The 21,223-nt window shown below is 40.1% G+C and overlaps 4 protein-coding genes across 5 annotated transcripts; 2 read left to right on the top strand and 2 right to left on the bottom strand.

Moving 5' to 3' along the window:
* Positions 1 to 841: 841 nt before the first annotated feature.
* Positions 842 to 6,280, top strand: themis2 (thymocyte selection associated family member 2). Its single transcript, XM_071469856.1, has 6 exons — positions 842 to 1,027; positions 1,433 to 1,573; positions 1,660 to 2,085; positions 2,607 to 3,826; positions 4,069 to 4,186; positions 4,677 to 6,280. Exons 1-6 carry the CDS (start codon positions 925 to 927, stop codon positions 4,787 to 4,789), a joined length of 2,121 nt encoding a protein of 706 aa, XP_071325957.1. The 5' UTR covers positions 842 to 924; the 3' UTR covers positions 4,790 to 6,280.
* Positions 6,281 to 6,477: 197 nt separating this feature from the next.
* On the bottom strand, positions 6,478 to 13,133 carry rpa2 (replication protein A2). Of its 2 annotated transcripts, none has more exons than XM_071469863.1 (9): positions 12,994 to 13,133; positions 11,464 to 11,558; positions 10,769 to 10,870; positions 9,521 to 9,634; positions 8,935 to 9,009; positions 8,441 to 8,557; positions 7,625 to 7,762; positions 7,187 to 7,281; positions 6,478 to 6,944 (listed from the first exon to the last, which is right to left on the bottom strand). In XM_071469863.1, the coding sequence occupies exons 1-9, from the start codon at positions 13,049 to 13,051 to the stop codon at positions 6,857 to 6,859; spliced, it is 882 nt and encodes a 293-aa protein (XP_071325964.1). In that variant the 5' UTR covers positions 13,052 to 13,133; the 3' UTR covers positions 6,478 to 6,856. The 2 variants fall into 2 exon arrangements, with proteins under 2 accessions (XP_071325964.1, XP_071325965.1); XM_071469864.1 differs by lacking the exon at positions 12,994 to 13,133 and adding an exon at positions 11,761 to 11,920.
* Positions 12,995 to 16,310, top strand: smpdl3b (sphingomyelin phosphodiesterase acid like 3B). The gene is made up of 8 exons (XM_071469858.1): positions 12,995 to 13,110; positions 13,208 to 13,421; positions 13,671 to 13,768; positions 13,885 to 14,028; positions 14,182 to 14,351; positions 14,789 to 14,969; positions 15,142 to 15,275; positions 15,439 to 16,310. The coding sequence occupies exons 1-8, from the start codon at positions 13,023 to 13,025 to the stop codon at positions 15,793 to 15,795; spliced, it is 1,386 nt and encodes a 461-aa protein (XP_071325959.1). The 5' UTR covers positions 12,995 to 13,022; the 3' UTR covers positions 15,796 to 16,310.
* Positions 16,311 to 16,513: 203 nt separating this feature from the next.
* On the bottom strand, positions 16,514 to 20,111 carry mecr (mitochondrial trans-2-enoyl-CoA reductase). The gene is made up of 10 exons (XM_071469859.1): positions 19,786 to 20,111; positions 18,937 to 19,034; positions 18,647 to 18,778; positions 18,417 to 18,560; positions 17,800 to 17,902; positions 17,408 to 17,510; positions 17,243 to 17,316; positions 17,087 to 17,147; positions 16,912 to 16,984; positions 16,514 to 16,821 (listed from the first exon to the last, which is right to left on the bottom strand). Exons 1-10 carry the CDS (start codon positions 20,016 to 20,018, stop codon positions 16,658 to 16,660), a joined length of 1,185 nt encoding a protein of 394 aa, XP_071325960.1. The 5' UTR covers positions 20,019 to 20,111; the 3' UTR covers positions 16,514 to 16,657.
* Between the last annotated feature and the right edge of the window lie 1,112 nt (positions 20,112 to 21,223).

Here is a 21,223-nt window from a genome sequence, read left to right as displayed (position 1 = left end):
TGTGCTAAAGTGGTTTGTGAAATGCTGTGGTGTAGAGCTAGTGGTCTGGAACCCGGGTGCTAAAGGTCTCTTAGAGGTTTCTATTTGTTGCAAGGTCCATACACCTAACAAGGTGTTGTGTTTTGGTTCTGGTTACTGAAACAAGCATAGGGTGCTTCCATTTTATCTGCATATGTCAAAGTATGACATGGCATTACCACTCTGGATCATGGAAAAAGGAGGGAAAAATCCTCAAGAAGTCCAGACAGCATCTACGTGGCTGTTGCAGGGTCCATTTAGAAAATTGTGAGAATTTTCAGAGATGCTGTGTGGGACTGTCTCCTCATGTCACAGAAGTAGGAGGATGCTCAGTCTTGTGTAGTGCAGATCAACAGAAGGAAGTGAAGGTGCACTGTTTTTTTGTTTTTTTTTTAACTATTTGAGGAAGGTAGTTTGAGCAGACAGAAGGTTCATTTACTGTGTGAACGATGTGTCATAGGCTTTAAGACCTTTTTACAACGTTGAAAGAGAATTGATTTTGTCTGATTTGAGAATTTGAGTACATTATCCCTTCAGAATGTAATGTGTGCACATTGCATTGCATATTTGCAGTTCCCCCACACACATGCACTCACACATTTCCTTATATAGAGGTACATTTCATCTTAGAGTGTCTTGGTCTATTTTCTGCACAGCATATAAAGCTTTATGAGGAAAAAAAAACCACACAAAATCAAAAGACAAAAAAAGCAGAAACATTTTTTTTCCTAACAACTTATCAGAATAGGAGCGTCATCTCTGAATACAAAGCATTATGCAAACAGCTTCAGTGACTTCCTCATTCAGTTTTGTGGTTTGCGACTGACAAAGCACCCTCCTTTTATGCTGTGTTTGTCATTTGCTGCCTGTCTTCATTTTTGATCGCAGCACACTGAGGCAACAGTGATGGCAGGCTCAACTGCTTTGCCACTTCAACAATTAATTGCATCATTGGACAATACTTGTTTGCCAAAAGTTTTGCAGGTTTGCTCTGGAGTCTATTTCCAAGGTAGGTCTTTTGTTATTTCATTGATTCTGAACTGAAACTGTGAGCGTAGGTGAGGATGGAGATGAACAGAATAGAGGCTACTTGAGGAGATTAGATTGCTACAAATCGAGAAAGTTTGGATTTCTGTATTGTGTCTCTCTGTATCAATTACATGCATGGATCATGTAGTATACATTATTCAGTCTTTTCTTAACCCAAACCAAAAGTTACTGCAGCCAAATAAAACAGTGAGCATTTGTTTTAGTTGAAATATTTCGATTGTTCCTGGTTGATAGAAATATTTTGGATCAGAGTATGTAAGCTTGTGTCCCTGGTAAGAAAAATATGAAAATTTATATGTTCCTTGCTGAATTGTGATCTTGTTCTTTGTTCCGTCTTTGCTCTATTTCTTGCTTTCTCTTTCAGGGTCTATATATGAAATTTCTGGGAGTGAAGTGTGCTTCTCTACTGGGGATCTAATAAAGGTCATTGGTATTGAGCTTCTATCAGTTAGCTGTGAAGATGTCATCAACAACGACAAGTTTGAGTTGCCTATTAACCACACAGGTTGGTGTGTGCTTTGGACTGGGTTGTTGTGAGAACAGATACGCATTTTTTTTCTGGCTGACCACTGACACACGATTGTTTCTCAGGCTTGTTCAAGGTCGTTCCAGAGGACATGCCATACAGTACAGTAGAGGAGATGGTGAGCCTGAGGCCTGTCGGCCTGGAATCCTGCCTTCCCTTCACTTTCACCAGCCACTCTAAGATGACCTTTGGAAATTTTACCTTGGGGGTCGGCAAGGCTTTGACTGTGCTCTCCATTGAGCGTCGTGAGGGTGAGGAGGATCAGGTCCGCTGCCTTGTTCGAGGACAGCAGGAAGCCTCTGCTGAAGTGTGCATCCCTCTTTCTTCCCGAGGGGAATTTTATGAGTGTGAGAGCGAGGAGTGTTTCACTCTGCAGGAAATCATGTCCTCTTCCTGCCTGCGCAGTCGAAGATTTCGCTTCATCAACACCACCAAATCTGCACAGCCATTTATTCTGACTCCAATATACCAAGTCCACGCCATCATGCACTGTAAGAATAACAAAATTTTTTACTTTTATTATAAAACATTTTTTAAAAAGTCAAACTATCTGGATCTTACATTTAAAGTGTTCTTTTTTTTTCATATCTGCACACACTGTTTATTATTTGATCAGAACATTTTGCGTAAATTAGAAAAACTGTGTAAAAGTTAGCAGTTAATATGCAGTTTCAGGTTTTAAAAACAAAACCAATGATAAGATCATTAAATATGATACATTGTTATGAATTAAACTAACAGTATGTAAAGTAGCTAAACAAATAGCAGTACCTTGAGCAGCATCTAAGCATTGGTGAAAAATAATTCACTTATATAACACTAAAAGCGATTGTTTTCTGCAAAATGAACACTTTTATTTGTGAGACTTTCTCTGCTTATGTTTTTGAATGCAGTATGGAGTAGTGATTATGTTAACAAAGTATTGTTACTTTCACTTGGAGTAAAGGTTCTGAATACTTTACACCTTTACAACATTTTCTAATACTGTTTCTCTTGGGATTTTTTTGCACAGTAAGGAAGAATGTGTTGAGGTTCCCGTCCAGTTTAGAGGTGGATGTGGTCGATGTGACTGAGGCGTGTAAAGATGTAAATTTTGTGACACCGCTCAGTCTGACAGAGGTCCTTTCCCAGCCTGATGAATCCTTCCCTGCAGTAGTGGAGATACTGGAAGGCCCGGAGACCCGCCCTCTGTTCAAGTGCAGCTGGCTAGCAGAACTTACCAAGAATGAGCAGCTTGTTTTCCACAAGAAAGGAACCTCAGCCATGGTTTTGCTATCAAGCTTGAAGAGCCGGAAAGCACAGCAGTACTTTCTGGCGTCTCAGCAATATGGTGGACGATTTCGGAGGCGGCCAAGAGAGTTTAATTCAGTGTTTGAGCTGTATGTTGCTGCAGTCCAGGCACCAGGTCTGACAGTCAGTGTAACCAGGAACTGTGAGGAAGTTGAGGAGGAGGGCCTGCCAGGTCTCAGTGTGGGGGAACAGCTGAAGGTTGTTCGCTGGGACATGATGGAGTTGCCTTGTGGAATCAGCGAGGGACAGAAGCAGTCTGTCGAGGCTCTTTTGTGTCAGCGTCTCCAAGAGGAGGATGATGGGGATGATGATGATGATGATGATGATGAAGAGGAGGTCAAGCAGGAGAATGAGATGGAGGAGATTTTTCTGCCTCTGCACATGCAGGGTCACTTTATGGAGGTACTCACTGATAACAAGAAGTACAGACTCAAGGACATGGGGAAGGAGTTTAATTTGCCACTGGATATTAAAGTGGTGAGCCGTGACACTGAACTCGAGACTGATCCACTAGTTGGATTTTCATGTCTCAGAATAGAGGGGGCTATGTTAGAGCCCACCATCCAGGCAAGCTTTCCACACAGGCCAGACCACTGTTTCGAGATCCCCACCCAGTGGCTCTCAATGTCTGTCTCTTTCACCAAGGAGCCCCTGCCATGGCCCAGCGATCGACCCCCAAAGTGCCGTGTGGATAGTGTTACTGAGGTGACTGACGCCTTCTTTTATGAATTCCGCAAACAGGGGAACTCAGATGAGGCGCCTCCTCCTCGACCACCAAAGCGAAATCTGTCATCTTCAGACCCTCCAAAAAAATCATCAAAACCCTCAAAGAAAGCGTCCAAGTCCAAATCCAAACATCAACAAGATAAAAGTGTGCCAACCAAAGAGTTGGCCAGTTTGACTTTAAATAACAAAAGAAGACCCCCAGCTCCTCCACCTCCAGTAAGTATTTTTGCACGTAGTGCATCTCTTGTGGTTTTGGTGTCATTCTAACATAGCCTGCTCAGTAAAACACACCGGTGTGACAGGCATGTAAGACAGATATTTTCTCACAATTTAACTTTCAGGAAATCTTACACTGATCACACACTATGCAAACTCAATATACTTCCACTTTTTGCTGTGGTAAAGAAGTCATGCATATCATAAAATAATAGTGTTTTTTACTTCCTCTTATTGTGCAGGTTATCTCTGATGATCAGCCTCCACCAGTTGCACCCCGAAAGTACTCATCACCTGAAATGACAACAGGCAAGGCTCAGCCAAACACTTATGTGAAAATGAACGACTCTATGAAAAAAGGTGAAGCTCTTTCTTCATTGTGTTTCACAAAGGCACAGCAATGCTGATTACACTTAAAGGTTGCATCTGATGTTATTCCCCTGTATATTGCATGTAGCCCCAAGCCCATATGTCCCAGCTGAAGGTGAAATGTTTAAATTACAAATATGTAGTTTGATGTTTTAAAACAGAGAAGGCACTGTTGTTTTTACCAAATGTAACTCAAGCAGGAGCAGATAGTGCATTTGTTTGGGACTAATCTCAGCTGTGGATTTATACACATTTGGTGCTCAGGTAAGTATTTGTGGTGCCAGGACAGTGTATGCAGAACTGACTCAAAATTAATCACAGTGTCTTTGTTCATGACATTGAAGGAATATGTCAACCACTAAAACATTTGGGCTCACTGTGGTGTTCTTAATACTCTTTGGTCAAAAATGTAGTTCACAGAAAGAAAAATCTAAATACAGAATAACACCAATTGATAAATTGTATGCTTCTTCCCCTCCAGCGCCGGTGTCTAATGTTGAAGCCGATGTGGACAGTGACCACGACTATGAAACTGTGGATGATAATTTGGCAACAATGGTGAAGAAAGCACAAGAGAATGTAATGTTCTACTAAAAATTGCGTTGCTATTTCATTTCGAAGCTGTGGGAACTGAATTCAAGAGTGGTTAAAGGAAAACTTTGTACTGCAGTTTTTAAGCTCTCCCATCTTGAATTATTCTACACCAGTGTATCAGAGACTTCACAGTCAGACCAGGAAACAAGTCCATGAAATCACAAATGTTGTGTCATCATTATATTATTTAATTTCGTGTTGAAAACAATTGGCTTCATATCTCTAAGGTTGGATATTTCAGTGTAATATTATAGTACTCCTGACAGAATACTACATCTGTGGAGAGCTGTGAGATTGTTTGCGAGATTTAGAGCATCCCATGGAGCTTTTGGTGACTTGTGATACAGCAGAGAAAAATGGAGCAGGTTGCCCTGTTCAGCCTGTATCAGCCGTTCAACCAGCACATTTATAGAACAGGCGCCAGCTCAACCCAGTTCATCCTCTTCAAGGTTTTCACTGCTACAGAATACCACTCAAACTTAGACTGAACAAATGCTACCTTTATTTCAGTATTTGTTGAAATATGTTATAGTACCCTTGTACAGTTTGTTCAAACGTGCCAGAAAAGCATTTATTTAACAATGTTGTAATTTTGGGGGCTGTAACATGTAGTTTTGTATATAATAGAATATGTTGTGCAATACTAATAGTTATAAGGTTCATTGTGGAACAAAACTCTTTTCAGTATAATACAGTTGAATACAAGAATACATACAACTGCTTAAAATTGCAGATGTTGAATCAACACATTATAATCTCAAAAACAAAAACTGCATATTTATAAGCTGTGCGTGGGTTGTAATGGGTTACTTTTTATTGTATAAGCGTTTAATATATATCAAACTCCTTCCGTATATATGCAAACTCTAAACAGAAATAGCTAAAATCAGTCCTTGCTGGGAGGCAACAGTTAACCACAGCGGAGACAGAACTGCAACTCTGCTGCGTCTCGCCTGGTTATTTTCTATTGCAATCAGTGACAGAAGCTTTGCCTCCCATCACATCAAACTAATGATCTGAGAATACAAGAAGGTGCTGTACATAGTTTCAAATTATGATTTATTTTATTGAAATGATTCCCTGGTGGAAGTATTTTGAAACTTTGTTGATTGATGGGTCATTCAACTTGAATAACTACCTGCCTGAGAGATAACAACATAATATTCAAGTTCATTTTGTGAAATATCTTGAAAGCATACTGTAGCTTAACTCACCTGTAGGTCGATTTTGTACCAGACATCTCTTCTAAAAAAAGGCTTCACAATGCACTTAGATCTATTTGGTTCATTCAAATTTTGTTAAAACCTGTTCACCATGCGAACCAGCCGAGCGTTTAGACAGATGTATTGGTCTTTCTGCATCATTCACAGTCAACTGCATTTGCCACGGTCAAGGTGCAAAATTCAGTTTGTTGTGGCTTGGCTAAATGTGTGAATACACATGCAAATGAAGTATTGCTGTATTTAATTCTGAATAAATTTGCAAAAGATGCATGTTCATTGTGGGGTTGTGTGCAGATTGAAGGATGCAATTGTTTGAAATGGTGGTTTATTTCAGGTTCAATTCTGTGGAAAAGTGAGCTGTACAGACCATAATATTAAGAACTAACTTTATTTTGTTGGAAAAATATCATTTAAAAAGTGAATGTATAAATTATGAAACAAAAGAGTTGCTGTTGGATGACCAAATTGTATTTTGTATAATCTTTTAATTTTGTCAAAAGTGACACAGATGAAAATAAATCCAGTACTTATGCTTCCAATATTTAAAATTACAAAATGCTTTACAGTGGACATGGTGGAAAGAGAATACAGAAAAATAGTATTACCTGCTAACAACAGCTTTGGCAGCAACACTTTTACAAAATAGCTGAACCAATGATGTCATGAAACATAGACTATGTGCTTTTCAACTAAACAGAGGAGAGCTCACTCAGTTCTGATGCATTGAATGGTTCAGAAAAGGTGTGATTTAGTTGATAGCTTCGTGTTATAAAACCTATAATAATGACTTATGTCAGGTTAAATTCAAAAAAGTGACCCCACTGGTGCTAGGAAGGTGAAGTGTTTAATCGTCATTGTCTGTTGATTTGAAGTGGTCTTCATCAATGGTGGAAAAGATGTGACCTTCGTTGCTTAGAAATTCCACTGCTTGCCTGTTAAAGCACAAAGGGAAAAGTGAATGGTATTTTTGCATCACTTTTTTTTAATATCAAAGACGTGTCCAAGCTTAATTGTTAAGAAGGTTTGAGACTTCCGATTTTAGCTATTTTTATTGAGGAGCTAACTTTTGGATACATTGATGATTTGATGAACTTCATATGTTCAAAATAAAGATAGAAAAGTTCTTCACAATTAAAAGGAAATAAATGATGGATACTAAATAAACTTTTCTTACTTGATAACAGCCAGACTCATGCCACTGAGTCTCTGCTTTAGGTCCTGAATGCTGATGCCCTGCGGGTCTGCACAGCTTCTTATCAAACTCAGCACCTTGAGAGATGGAAAATTACATTTAAGCACGTGCGTCAAACTACTAGAGACATCATTCAACTCAAGCAACTTCTCCTTGCGAAATCGTCAAGTGCATGCTATGACCATGTAATTCTTAGTTAAAAAAAAGAAGGGACAGGAAGTATGAGACAGAGCATTCTGTGTGTGGTTAAACGTGCGCATATAAAACCAAAAGGAGGCTCTTGGCTTAAAGCTTTGACAACTTTTTAAAATCTAGTTCTTGTCCGTGAGGCCACTGCACTGATGGAAATAATACTGTAGCTAACCTATCTAAAGGTATCATATTCTAAATTTCTAATATGAATCTGTCATTTAGGCTCACCTGATTCTGGTTTCCGCTTAACCCATTGTTAACCATGTCGTTAGCACCTGCGTAGCCCCCTCCCATGCCCCCCATGCTTCCCACTCCTGGCCGTGACATTGGTGTAACATTACTGCTCATTCCTCCTCCGGTCCCCGGCTGAAAGAGAAACAAAACTAAATTGTGATGACAATGCAATTTCTGGTAAAAGCCTAAAGATTAACACTAAATATAAATACTTAGAAATGTGACTTTGTCCTGTTACTGGGGAAAAAAACAGAACTGTGCGGTATGTGCTGAAACCAAGTAAAGTAAACTCTACTGTGTAAAAAAACCAAAAAACCAAAAAAAACCACATTCTAAGAAAGGCAGTGCTTTTAAGTTACCCAATGATGCATTTAAAAACCTTCACTATCTTCAAAGTGATGATGGCATTTGTGTAAACAAATCCAGTGGCACAAATCTGCATTTAACACTGTAATGTCACTTTAAGCACTTGAAAATACATATGATCTTGTAGAACCTGTTTCAGTCTGAAAATATAATGACTCAGTGCCATTAGAATAAAGGTTATAATGAATCAAATTTTTATTATTCAGTGAAATTTATTCCAGTTTAAAAGGCAGCTAGATGTCTTGGCATATGTGTGCATTTGACTCTGTACTAATGGCAGCTGCACTGCAAGAACAACACAAATTAACTGATCGATTGAGCTATACTCTGTTTCTCAGCACTAGCCTAAATGAGATTTTCTTCAATGTAAGCTAACTCGACTACCTCACTATTTATGTTGCAATGATAAAAGCTTTTTGAGGTTTATGCTGGAAAATTTCTCACCATGCTCTGAGGCTTGCTGAGCGCCATGTGTGCTTGGACAACCTCCAGCATATGTGAGGTGATTTCATTCATGTCCTCCAGGGGTCTGACGCTGAACGCCACAACAGACCTGTGGTTCTGAGACAGGAAGACAAAGACCCAAGAAAAAAACCAAAAGCTGAATTCACAGAGGAACTTGAAGGAGGGTTCTGCTTCGGGAAACATCTATCACATCCTCCTCACTGCACGCATGTATTTCAAGAGATAAAACAAAAACCATGTTGGTCAGTTTACCACAGCCTTCTCAAATAGAGCAGCAGTAAAATTCAGATACATGACACATGTAAATATATAAACTAGAAATGGGAAGAAGACTTTGAAAACATGAAACTTTTAGAGCACAAGCTTATATGTACCAGCAATTTAAAATTCATATATCCTCGCAACAGATCATAAAGCAAAGTTTCAGTTTGTTTCTGGGTGCAATGGAGGGGATTTTACGACATTTAACTCACTTGAAAGGAGCGCAGATTGCCGGAAACTTTGACATACGTGCCTGGGGGCAGGACAGTGCTGTCCACACTGGGGTCCTAAATAGATAAAAACCACAGAACAATCACTAATGTTAAAAAAAGTTTGAGATCATTTCCTCACTTCACACATTATATTTGCTCTGGGTCTTGATCTTACATCAGTGTTATGTATTATGTTGTATTGTGTTTCTGAGTGTGTATAGTCCTGACATATTTGTGATTTCATGTGTGCAATGCCTGTAATCCAAAACGTCCTCAGTTTGCGTATGAAGTTGAAACAGGAAGTGACATTAATCATTGACCAAAAATAACTGGCGTCATTGAGTATGCTCTGAACTATCTAACCACACAATCACATAATCTCATATACATAAAATAATGCACCATTTTAAGGGGTTGAAGAGCCACGGTCAAACAGGAAAACAAACACAATATGCATTTTCTACTGACTTGCTTTTTATTCATCATATGTTTTTTTTTTGGTTTTACAGACAAGTGGTTCATATGCATTTCTCACATATCAAATATTTTTTAATTGTGCACATAAAGTTGTAAAATAACCACTAACCTCTGTGTCTACCCACTGCTTCACGTCCATGGGAGCTCCTGTCATGTCATCGACCTTGTACTGGATGTTGGTCATGGATTTGTCTGTGCTCCTGATGACACCCACAATGGTAACCTATCACACAGAACATGAGCTGGTATCAAACAAAGCAACTGGGAAAGTTAAATAATTACATACGAATTACAAGTGTGTAACAATATGCTGTATTGTATTATCACTTGAGAGTTAGTATATGTGGCATGAAACAAGTGTTTTGTTCTGTTTTTTTCCCTTTAGAATTATTTGAATATGCAGCTTCCCCCCTTTGACCATTAAAAGTGTCGAAACAACAACAACATCCGAACTAGCAACCTACACGCTGAAAATGGTGAGTTTTAATCAAGATTCAGATGTGTTTTCTTAATGGGGAATAAGCCATTTTAATGATAGTGTTCACCTCTGCAAATGTTCCCCCAAAATAAGTTCCCCTGCAACAGTATTTTGCAGGGGCACTGAGCCAGAGTGCTTTTTCCCTATAGCAGAATGATAATGGCAGCCAGACCATTCTCCAGCACTGACACAGCACTGTGGAGACAGGTCTTGCTATGCGAGCCTATGGCGGAGATAACTATGCATCCTCTCATGAAGCCAAGAACCAACTATTTACAATTATCAAAGATTCTTGATTAATCTTTTTTTTCCTAGAGCGTCAGAAAGTAGAGAAATGAACATTATAATTTCCCAGAGCCAAAGATTATGTATTCAAATCAACAGTCAAAAACCCCAAGGTATTCAGTTCATCATATGACAAGACAGAACTGAACCCTCACATCTAAGAATCTACAATTTGACCAAGTCACTGAAAAGATGAATGAAATATCATCATAGATTAAATTTAGCTTGATAAACATTGCTTTATCAACTAATTATTTCAGCTATAACTCTGTCAATTTAGATAATGGATTAGGATAAAAGTCATTTCTCAAACAAAAATGACACAAATTTGCTAGTTTTAGCTTTTAAATTGGGATTTTATGCCTTTTTAAAAAACGTTGTAAATAAAATATCTAATTCAAAGACATCAACTAGAGCTCAAGGAAATTGTAATAATAAACTAATTTAGAGCCCAGAACATTCTGATAATAGAAAATAAATAGAGATCAACTGATATCAACTGAATAATAATAATGATATTTATAGTAATCATTAGATTCAGCACCCACTGCAACTGCATCACCACCATGCAGCTCCTACTTTGCTTCAGCTTACCTGGGCAACTTCCACATCTCCTACTTTGAAGGCCTCATCCGCCTGAGAAGCAGACATCAGCTGAGAAACTGTGCAGGGAATTATTTGTGTTGCACGGGTTCTCTGTAAAACACACATACACAAGCATAAGGTTTCTGCAGGGTTGTCTAACTAAAATAGTTTAATAAGACTTTTTAATAAAACACTGAATGTAACTCAATACCATTTTTATGGTCATATTGGTTGAAGAATGATGAAACAACAACCTTAAAGAGACCAAAATGGCTGCAGAAAGATGCAAAATGACTATAAAGACACAAAATAACCACAAGGGTGGGGAGGGTTTACTTGTCTACGCTGGGCCCAGGTAAGATAATGAAAATTAATGAATGGATTTAGCTTTAAAAAAAACAACAAAAACAAACCATAAAAATTTTTTCTAGTTTTTATTAAAATTGATGAGCTTCCTAGTAACTGTCTCTTGGTAGCCAAAAGTTGTAACTAATGTCACTGTTTACAGCAGGGATGTCTTTGCACACTGGCTGACTGTTGTGGCTCACCAACTGTCATTCGTGTGTTTACATGTCAACACAGAATATGTCCGCAAATGTGTAAAAGGGAAAGAGGGGCTAAATATGTGACAGGTTGATGAACAAAATCTATTTCAAGCTTCCAGTGGATTACAGAGAGGTTGCAGAGCAGCTTTCAGTACAGACCCCTTTCTTCTCCCCTCCCTGGGATAAAGCAGGTGATGCAAAGCCTCCTGGAGACTGAGTGTAACCCCCGACCATACTGGACTCACTGTACCCTCCTGAAAAAGCAAATGACAGCTGAATTAACTCGGTGTTTATTCGTCATGTTTCCCAATTTAAACCCCACAAGACTCTGCTTAACTAACATTCAAGACACAACAACAACAACAAAAAAGTGTTGGTTAGTCTTCAAGCTAATGTTAGCCGCAGTCAGACAGCCTGACCACTTCATGAGCACAAAAGAGTGGAAGTTAAACTCACCCTGGTTCCACATCATCACGTCTTGTATTTAAGCTACTAAAATCAAATCTATGATGTAAATGACACCGTGCAGACAGGACAACAGGAGCACGCAGGCTTTCCGAGCGTCTTCCTTGTGTCTAAGTCCCGCGCCAAACTCAATGTACAGCGCATGCGCACATCGGAAGTCCCGCGAAATTCTCGGTCGTCACCATGTTTTTGCCCTGTTCTTTGCTTGTCAGGCAGGCCTCCCTCTCTGTCGCAACGATTGGCGAGTCCAACTTTCGGCTATGGCCATACTTCTACCATTAGCGTCTATTCACCCGACGTTTTGGGTGTTATAGCTTTCTGGAGGCGCACCGCCTTTAAAGAAAGAGTGCCTGAGAGGTAAAGCTCAGGGCTTTAAAAGGCTCAAGTCCAACAGGCAGAGCGGCTTTGCTGCCTTTACGTGCCGCGGGAAATGTCCGAACTAGCAATCTACTTTTTCTAGACGTCTGTGGCAAACACAGTGGGAAAGTTACGCACAGTACTGAGTAAAGATGAATAAAATGTAGGCAGTGTAATATCCTCAAGCATTAACAGTTCTGTAAATCTAAATATCGAGTTTAAATCTACTTTATAAATGTTTAAATCTCTTGACATCTTACTGTCAAAAATCAACTGTAAGGAGAGATATTTGCTCCTCAATAACAACTTGAGATACGGGAAATACGAGCATCACCTGAAGGCAGCACACGCACCTCAAGCTCTGTTCTGCAGTTATTACATTCAGTGTAACTTTTACAGTGTAACAAGAATAGAAACATTACCACGAATAAAAACAAACATATTCATTCGTGATGTGTACCTGTACTGGTCCACTGTAAGAGTCAAATTTATATGCTATTTCACTGTAAAAGTGGGCCTGCTGATTTTATCTCAAGCCTACATAAAAATAGTTCATATGGACGGATTCGGCAAGTACCCGGATCATTGTCTCTGATGTCTTTTTATGGTAATCTCAAGGGCTGCTTGTCCTTTTCATTTCATAAAAATGTACACTGACTTTTGAACTTCATTATAATAGGCTGTAGGTGTAGCCCATGTCAGGCAATCAAAGGTAGTCTGTTCGTTTAATATTTGAAATTTTATCAGTAGAGTAAGGGAACCAAATATGAATTGTCTCTTTTGCAGACTGGAGGACTACCTTCAGGCGGACCTACCTTGCGTCATGAATAGCCGTATCTTATCTTGCTTTGCACTTTATAGACTTACCTCTCGAACCTGGACTTGACTTTTGTCGGATGTTTGGCTTCTTGAAAGAGTTCAGCATGTCCGTAGTGAAGCTGCTCCTGTCGTGTCTGCTTTTCAGAGAGGTTCATGCGCTGTCAGGTAGGCCAAAGGACCAAAATACACTCAAATGTTTCTGGAAATGCTCCTGTCCTGGAAAAACTTAATGTGCGCAATTACGCATCGTTTTTTTATGCAGGGAACTTCTGGCACATCACGGATCTGCATTGGGACCGAACATACAAACTGACCAATACCCCTGACCTGGTGTGCGCATCAAGCGGTAAACGACCCGCAGCCAATGCGGGGAAATTTGGAGACTATGTTTGTGACTCGCCATGGCATCTTATCAACTCCTCTGTGTATGCCATGAAGGATATTCTGCCCGACCCGGATTTCATCGTGTGGACAGGGTAGATGAACCTGGTCTATACTGATTGGAACATGTGTTTGTGTGTCTTACAAGAAACCTTGCACTAAGGGCCCAGTGTGGCCCACAGAGAATACTGCGTGGGTTACCATAAAAAAAAAAAAAACTAATGTTCACTTTTTAATTTGGTGGATCCTTGCCAGTAGATGATTCATCACTGCCTCTTACAGGAACGAATCCTTAAAATAAAAAGGAGAAACTGATTTTGACCGATCTGTGTTTTGCTTCTAAGAGATGACACACCACATGTCCCCAATGAGGATCTAGGTGAAGAGGCAGTACTGGACATAATCAGCAACCTCACTGACATCATAAAACAGGTCTTTCCATGTAAGTGTGATGTTAAGAAAAATCACCCGTATTTAAGGTTGTACACATCAGAGATCAAGTGTTTCAGTATTGATTATCTAATATTAATGATGGATGTTCTTCACTGCCCTCCTCAGACACTAAAGTGTACTCTGCCCTGGGGAACCATGATTACCACCCCAAGAGCCAGCTCCCTGCAGGCCCAAACTACATCTACAACCAAACAGCAGAAATGTGGCAGGGCTGGTTGGAGCCAGAGTCCCGAGAAACATTCAAGAAAGGTGAATAGAGCCTCCTGTGATAATTACAAATATGTGCACGGTTGCTCTCCTAAGAATCAATGAATCCACTTATGACTGTGGCACAAATTAAAATACAAATTATACATTTTAAAGCACATGCCATGTGTTTTCTGCAACGTTCCTCCTGTACAGGTGGTTATTACACAGAAAAACTGCTGAGTCGAACAGGTTTCAGGATGATGGTCCTCAACACTAACCTTTATTATGATCAGAACAAGCTGACCCTGGACATGGAAGACCCAGCAGGCCAGTTTAGCTGGGCCGATCGCGTTCTTACTGAGGCTGCCAACAACAAAGAGAAGGCAAAGTATCTTATCTGTCTGTGCCTTGCAACAGGGGTTAAATTGGATTTAAAAGTGGGGGCACCCTCATACTTTGAACTAGGGTGTTTCCACTGTCTGCTGTCTTGCCTCCCTTTAATTTGTTGTCAGGTTTGAATTAGTCCTAGAGAACAATATAATATTCAGTGCATAATGAGCACTTCTTTCCTCTTTTTAATGCTGGTTACCAGGGTAAACAGAAGGAATACTTTATGTTTAAATCTCTTGTACTGTATGATTAATAATGAAAAAGAGGTTGTGAAAGAGATTAACTTTCCGAAGCAGACACTGTCTGGGGTTGAGTTCCCTCTAGATGCTCCGACCCGTGCCCTGCAAAAAGATTGATCGGTTAAAAGAGTATAGCTCAAAAAGTGAAAATAGATCACGTTTAACTAACTCTACATTGGTTTCTCTACCAGGTGTACATCATTGGTCACGTTCCCCCAGGTTTCTTTGAGAAGAAGAGACATAAGCCGTGGTTTACGTCTCAATTCAACAAACAATACTTGGATTTAATTCAGAAGCATCATTCCGTCATACTCGGGCAGTTCTTTGGTCATCACCATACGGATAGTTTCCGCATGTTCTACAACTCAGAGGGTAAAGTTATTCTATTATGACACGACCACTACTGCAAACTCTTCTCCTTGTTTTGCATCCCTGTTGATTGGTTTGACACGGATGCACGCTGACTCTCACATTACGAACCAAGATCTCACATGACCTTGCGCCATACGTAAATTTGTAATATCATTCCTTTCTCTTTCTACAGACTCTCCTATCAGTACGATGTTCCTCAGCCCAGGTGTCACACCGTGGAAAACAACACTCCCTGGAGTCGTGGATGGAGCGAACAACCCTGGGATTCGTGTCTTTGAATATGACACCCAAACACTTCTGGTCAAAGTGAGTCAATGCCGATCTGTGGAATTTCCATTTGAATATGTTCAGGGACATTTCTAAGCTCCAGTATACATCTAACTGGTATTTAAAAGGGATGTGGGAAAATAACAAAATTAACAACTTTTAACAATAATTGTTCCGGTTTCTGCTTTTAAACCACAATCAGGATGTGGTGACCTATTATCTGAACCTGACTCAGGCTAATGTGGTCCGTGGACGCTGGGAGAAGGAATACCGCCTCACAGAGAGCTTCAGAGTACCGGACGCCTCCCCAGCTTCCATGCACCAGGTTCTGGAGCGCATCGCTAGTAGCCACTGCTACCTACAGAAGTACTATGAGTTCAACTCTGTCAGCTACGACCTGACAGAGTGTGACGGTGACTGCCGTCTTGACCACGTGTGTGCAGCCAGAGAGGTAGACTTCGAAAAGTATAATGACTGTGTGGCAGGAGGAGCTGCTGCCGTTTACGGTGGGTTGCTGTCGGTCCTCTCCGTGGCTGTAAGTCTGGTGTTGGCCAGATGATCATCTGTCTCAGATGATATAAGGAAGTTATTGAATAGAAAAACTGAAATTCGAGATCAGGAGTTTTGTATATTGTGGCCGTGTAAATATTTGTCGAAATGATTAGATTTAACACAGAGCATCACGGAATGTGTCTTTATTTTTTAAATTATATGACATCTGTAATTTAACTGAATCATTAACTAGATATAATTAAGCAGGGAAAAAAAACAACCGTTGGCTTTGGCAATCTCTGGTGCAGCCTCTTTGCCTTGGTTTATTGGTACTGGTTGAATACTTCATTTCAAGTCAATCTAAAAAACTGTCATGGTGGCTCAAGAGGCTGAAGTATATAACATGCAACTGTGATTAAATCCTTTCTTTAGTCAACCCCCCCAAGCTTCCCTGTCAAACTCTGCTGTATCTCTTTAAGAAACCCAGAAATCAATCTTGTATGAATTTTGTTTTAACTGAAAGAATCAATGCACCAGTTATATCAGCATTTCCACCACAATAAATCTGTTGATTAACACTGATTACACTTAGTCATCTCTGCGTCAGTTAAATGCAATGCAATCTGTCACTAAACATAACAGATAAAGCTGCATTATCTGGGTTCTGTGATGATTCCTGTTATCTCATATCACTATATAAAGATTTAATGAGTTTCAGATTACTGCCAGTAAACCTAGGGGAACTTGGTGTCACCGCAGAACATTACAGATACTAGACTTTGAGCCTGCTTTGAAGACACATTTATTGAGTAATTTATGTGGTTGAGCAGTATATTTGATTGACGCATTAACAATAATGTGGCAGTTACACTTCAATTCATATGCTATGGACTTGACAGTGAAGCTATTGGTTGATAAGACCAGTCAGGTCACATGATTAGGACTTGTTTAGCTGAAGTGAAAGGCTGCATAGCAGCGTCAAGAGCCTTGTTGTAGTCTTGGAGTCCCACCTCAGTGCAGGCAGGAGCTGTCAGCTTTCCCTGCTGGATGAGGGAGCACAGTTCGTCCAGCATGGCTCTAAATGCTCTTTCATCTAAGGAGAAAGTTAGTAGAGTTTTTTTAATGAAATGAAACTCATTTTGGTATCCTGATCTGTGAAAGCGGTAACTCCATGCAGACTTACCGTTTGAGTGATCTCTCTTCCACTGTGTGACCCAAAATCCCCGAACCTTCACATCCTTGAAAATAAGAGCACTCTGGAGAGACCAAGTTTAGTAAGTTTACTGACTAAACCTAATATTAATGTCTGCATGAGATGTAATGTTAAATCTGGGAGGACATAGCAGGTTTCATCTTACCACAGGGACAGTAACTGGCTGTTTGGCCATTCCTCCATATGTCACCATAGAGCCTCCAACCCTGGAATGAATTAAAAAATGGCATTTTATGATCAGCTTTTCTCTGCAATGTAAAGTTATTGTATGATGTTAACAAAGATCATTAAGCATCCTCACTGTAGATGACGGAGAAGTTCTGTTGCACTCTTGCCTCCAACTCCATTTAATGCCAGTTTTGGCTTTGGACAAGTCTTTAAAAAAACATAACATGTTGGAACTGTGTTTATGCACTGAGAGGCAAAACTACACAATCACATGTTTAAAGTCTTCAGAGCCACAGACCTTGAACAGTTCCTTAATCTCAGGCCGCCTCAGCGCCTCTTCTTTGATCACATGGGTCGCTCCGATGGCTTTCAACCTATCACTGAGCTGTGTGAACTCTGGCCTTTGAAAGGGAAGGCACAATGAGGAAGTCCATTACACTCATAAATTCCAGCACACAAAAATACTCTTTCTGTAACCCACAGAGAAAAAGACCCCACTATCTCACGGTCAAATGGCCTTCAGAGATAGACTGATAACTGGAGGCAATGATTAGGACTTTCCACAAAAGGAGTTGATATACATAGTGAGGAACAGGAAAGAGAGCTGAAGTGTAGGTGTAGTCATTTATTTATGCAAAGTAGCTATAAAACTGAGTCATTTCAGATTTAGTGTGGTATGACTGAGTTAACCTGTCTCGGATGACATTGATAGTGTTTATTCTTCGTGCAGCAGCGATCTGTATGACAGCCTGTCCCACTCCACTGTTGGCTGCGTTCTGGATCACTGTGTCACCTGAAAATACAACAAATGGACAAAAACTGCCATGTGATGGCCAAAACTTCTTCACAGCATGTTTTTGTGTTTCCCTTCAGCAACTTTAATTAAACATGTTCTCATCATGTGTCTACCACCTTGCTTGCTGATTAATGAACTCCCATGGAGCTTAGGTGTAGTATTCCTCCCATTACAAGTTCATCCTGCAAATACCAACCCATAAACCTGATCAACACAGTGGCTCTAAACTTGCTGACTGAAGGTAGAACTACTTCTGAAAGTCCCCTGTGCTTTAGAAAAACACACATGCTAAAAATAAAACTGTCAAAATATCTGTGGTTTCATTACTACTGAGTTTCAACAACTCAAAAGCAGGGGGCCCAACGTCTCATCTATCTGGTTGTTAAAAAAGCACTTTAATCAACATCTCTGTTTGGCAGTGGGACATTAGTAAAATAAAGGGGCTCCTCATATGTCTACCCCACTGTGTAATTGAAAATAATGTTATGCCCCTTTGTGTGGACCTGTTTACCTGGCTTGAGATCTTCAAAGTCAGAGAGCATCCTGAAGGCAGTACAGGGGTTTACCCCCAGTGTAGCAGCAGACAACAAGGGAATGTCATTCGGTAGCGAAATGACATCGTCCTGAGCTAGCACTGCTTCCGTCCTCCATGTCCCTGCTCACACAAAGGCACAAAATTCATGTTGGGAGTCTTAATTGTGACCCTGTGGTCTCAGCCACGTAACTCAAGCTGCCATTTACCTAGACCAGCATCTTTTGGGATGACCCAGTCTCCTGTTTTGAGGGAGTCCACCTGGCTGCCCACCTCTACGACCTGGGCCACCCCTTCATTGCCCCCAACAGCTGGGAGGTCAGGCAGGATGGCATAAGTACCTGCAAAAAGACAAACAACTCTAGATAAACAACTGGTCTTCATACCTTACAAAAAATAGATATCATGCTCTGTGTTGTTGCTAATTTGGTGTAGTTGCTTTTAAAGTTGGCTACAGGATGACTGCTGTTGTCTGGTGTGGAAATAACTAACTGATTACCTTGAATCATGTTGATGTCAGATGGGTTGATTGGGGCCGCCAGCATTTTAACCAGGACATCCTTTGCACCTATGGGGGGCAGATCTACATCCTCCAACCTGGCAACCAGAAAAACTATTTTATGTCAACATAAATTGAATACCACTGAATAATTGTTCAAGAAAACCCTAATCTGCAAAGATTTGCTCTTGGGCCCCTGATGGAGCTTATTCAACATGTCAGTTTCATTATTTCCCCTGAGCATTCAGAAACCAACCGGTACATTAGAGCTGAGATGATTAGTTTAATCAATGAATAAACCTGTGGCTTTTGAGGCCCACGGGGGTCTCCCTAATCCAGCCTTGGCCACATGATATTCCTTAAAGCAGGTGAGGCAGTAAAACAGACACACATTTCCCAAACCAACCAGTTAGTCTTTATTCTTTAAGTTTTTTTCTCTTCTAAAACCGAAAAATATTGTTTGACAACATCTGAAAAAAGCATAAATCTCATTTTTGTGCCCAGCGTGTTTTCCGCCCTCAGGGGGCAGTAATGAGCCCATTCAGACCCGGTGCCCCACGAACAAACGAAGAAGACGCTGCACTAAACCTCACTTGGACAAGCGACATAAAGGTGAGATTTATGCTTTAGCAGAAGTGTTTTCAAACAATATTTTTCAATTTTCCTAGAGAAAACAGTTCAAGGATGAAGACTAACTGGTTGATATGACAAATGTACATCCGGTTAATCACCACACCCCCGTTCAACAGCAGCATTTTCTGTGGAACCGTGGGAAAAAAAGTCACATTAACTATGACTCCTGCAAAAAAGACATGTTAGATATCTGTTTAAAGGCCCCCCCCCCCTTACTGAACGACTTGAGAGGGGTCTCCGTGTTTCCGGTACAGAAGTGCCTTGCGTGTTTGTGCAGAAAGTGCAGCCGAAAGACTGAAGTGAGAAACGTTGGCTTCATCTCTGTGCCCCGGTACTTTTAAAAGAGCGGCGGCGGCGCCTCTTCTGCAGGCCGGCTGGCCTCGTAGACAGACCGAGGGAAGCGGCAGCCACATCGCGACACGGGAGCTCACTTCAAAATATATATACATAAGAAAAAAAACAACGCCACAATGCAATAATATTTGTCATGTGAGCTGTGAGTTTGGCTAGCGGTGCTCTCACTGCGCGGCCATATTGGAGGTGGTGTCATTGACAATATAAACAGAGAACAGCGCCCCTGGGCGGACAAGCGCGGCACTTCACCACTGTTGGCCACAGCCTTGACACTGTGCTCTGGGAAATGTCCTCTTCCCAGGCACAAAGAAAAGAGGAACTGATTTTAGTCGTTGGTATTTCACTTCGTGTAATGCAGCATCATGAACTCTTTTTGGTCAGGACTGCATAACCTATGTATTCATTTTTTGACTCAGAACAAAACAAAATGTCCTCACATGATGAAGTTTTTATATAGCCTATTATACAAGGTCAATTCATGTTAACACGTCTAAATATAGTATATATGTTGTGCTTAGAGTTATACTGAAGATGTTGATGTTACAATGTTACAACTAACACTATATAAGTGTTTATACTTTTGCGCTGGCGTGCCAACGGAGGAGGAGTGAAATTTTGTGGTATGTCCATACCTATACTTCCACTTCCCTACATTTCATAAGGAAGAACTGTAGGGCTGCATCAGCATAATTACAACTAATTCTATTTGACAGCTATAGTTACCAATTATTTGCAGGGTAAAATTCTTAACATATTACTATTTTGCATTTAAAGTTTGGCTTATCGAATAAAGACATAGTTCAAAGTTGGTCCATCTTGACCAGCTACACTATTAAAATACTGGCGCTGCTCTCTATTTACACTTACTTGATTTTTATTGTTGTACTGATTTATTATTTATTACTTGACTTTATTCATAGTTTTGTTTTTTTGTTTTGTTTTTTTGTTAAAGCTTATATTAATCATATCCCGTTAATAGGAACAGGTTTGGGGTTGCCATTTAGTAAAAAAAATGATTTGGCCGGTACATCCCTGCTTTGTAAAGAGCATTTTTTTACAATGTGTATTTTTACTTTTGATACCAAAGTACATTTTGCTTATAATAATTCTGTGGTTTAACTCAAGAACACCCTTGAATGCAATGCTTAATTGTAATGGAGTATTTTTATGTGGCATTATTGTTAGTTGTACTTAAGGATTTGAATATTTCTTCCATGACTGCTTAATGTTCAATGATCTAGTGATGGGATTGTAAACATGTATAAGAGTAAGAATACATGAAAAACGCACATGATATTGA

The sequence above is a fragment of the Trachinotus anak genome, unplaced genomic scaffold, assembly GCF_046630095.1.
Source record: "Trachinotus anak isolate AG129_WGS33_773 ecotype Australia unplaced genomic scaffold, CSIRO_AGI_Tana_v1 ptg000032l, whole genome shotgun sequence".
NCBI classification, from domain to species: Eukaryota; Metazoa; Chordata; class Actinopteri; order Carangiformes; family Carangidae; genus Trachinotus; species Trachinotus anak.
The sequence above is the reverse complement of the archived record's forward strand: the minus strand, read 5'-3'. Positions and strand labels throughout refer to the sequence as shown.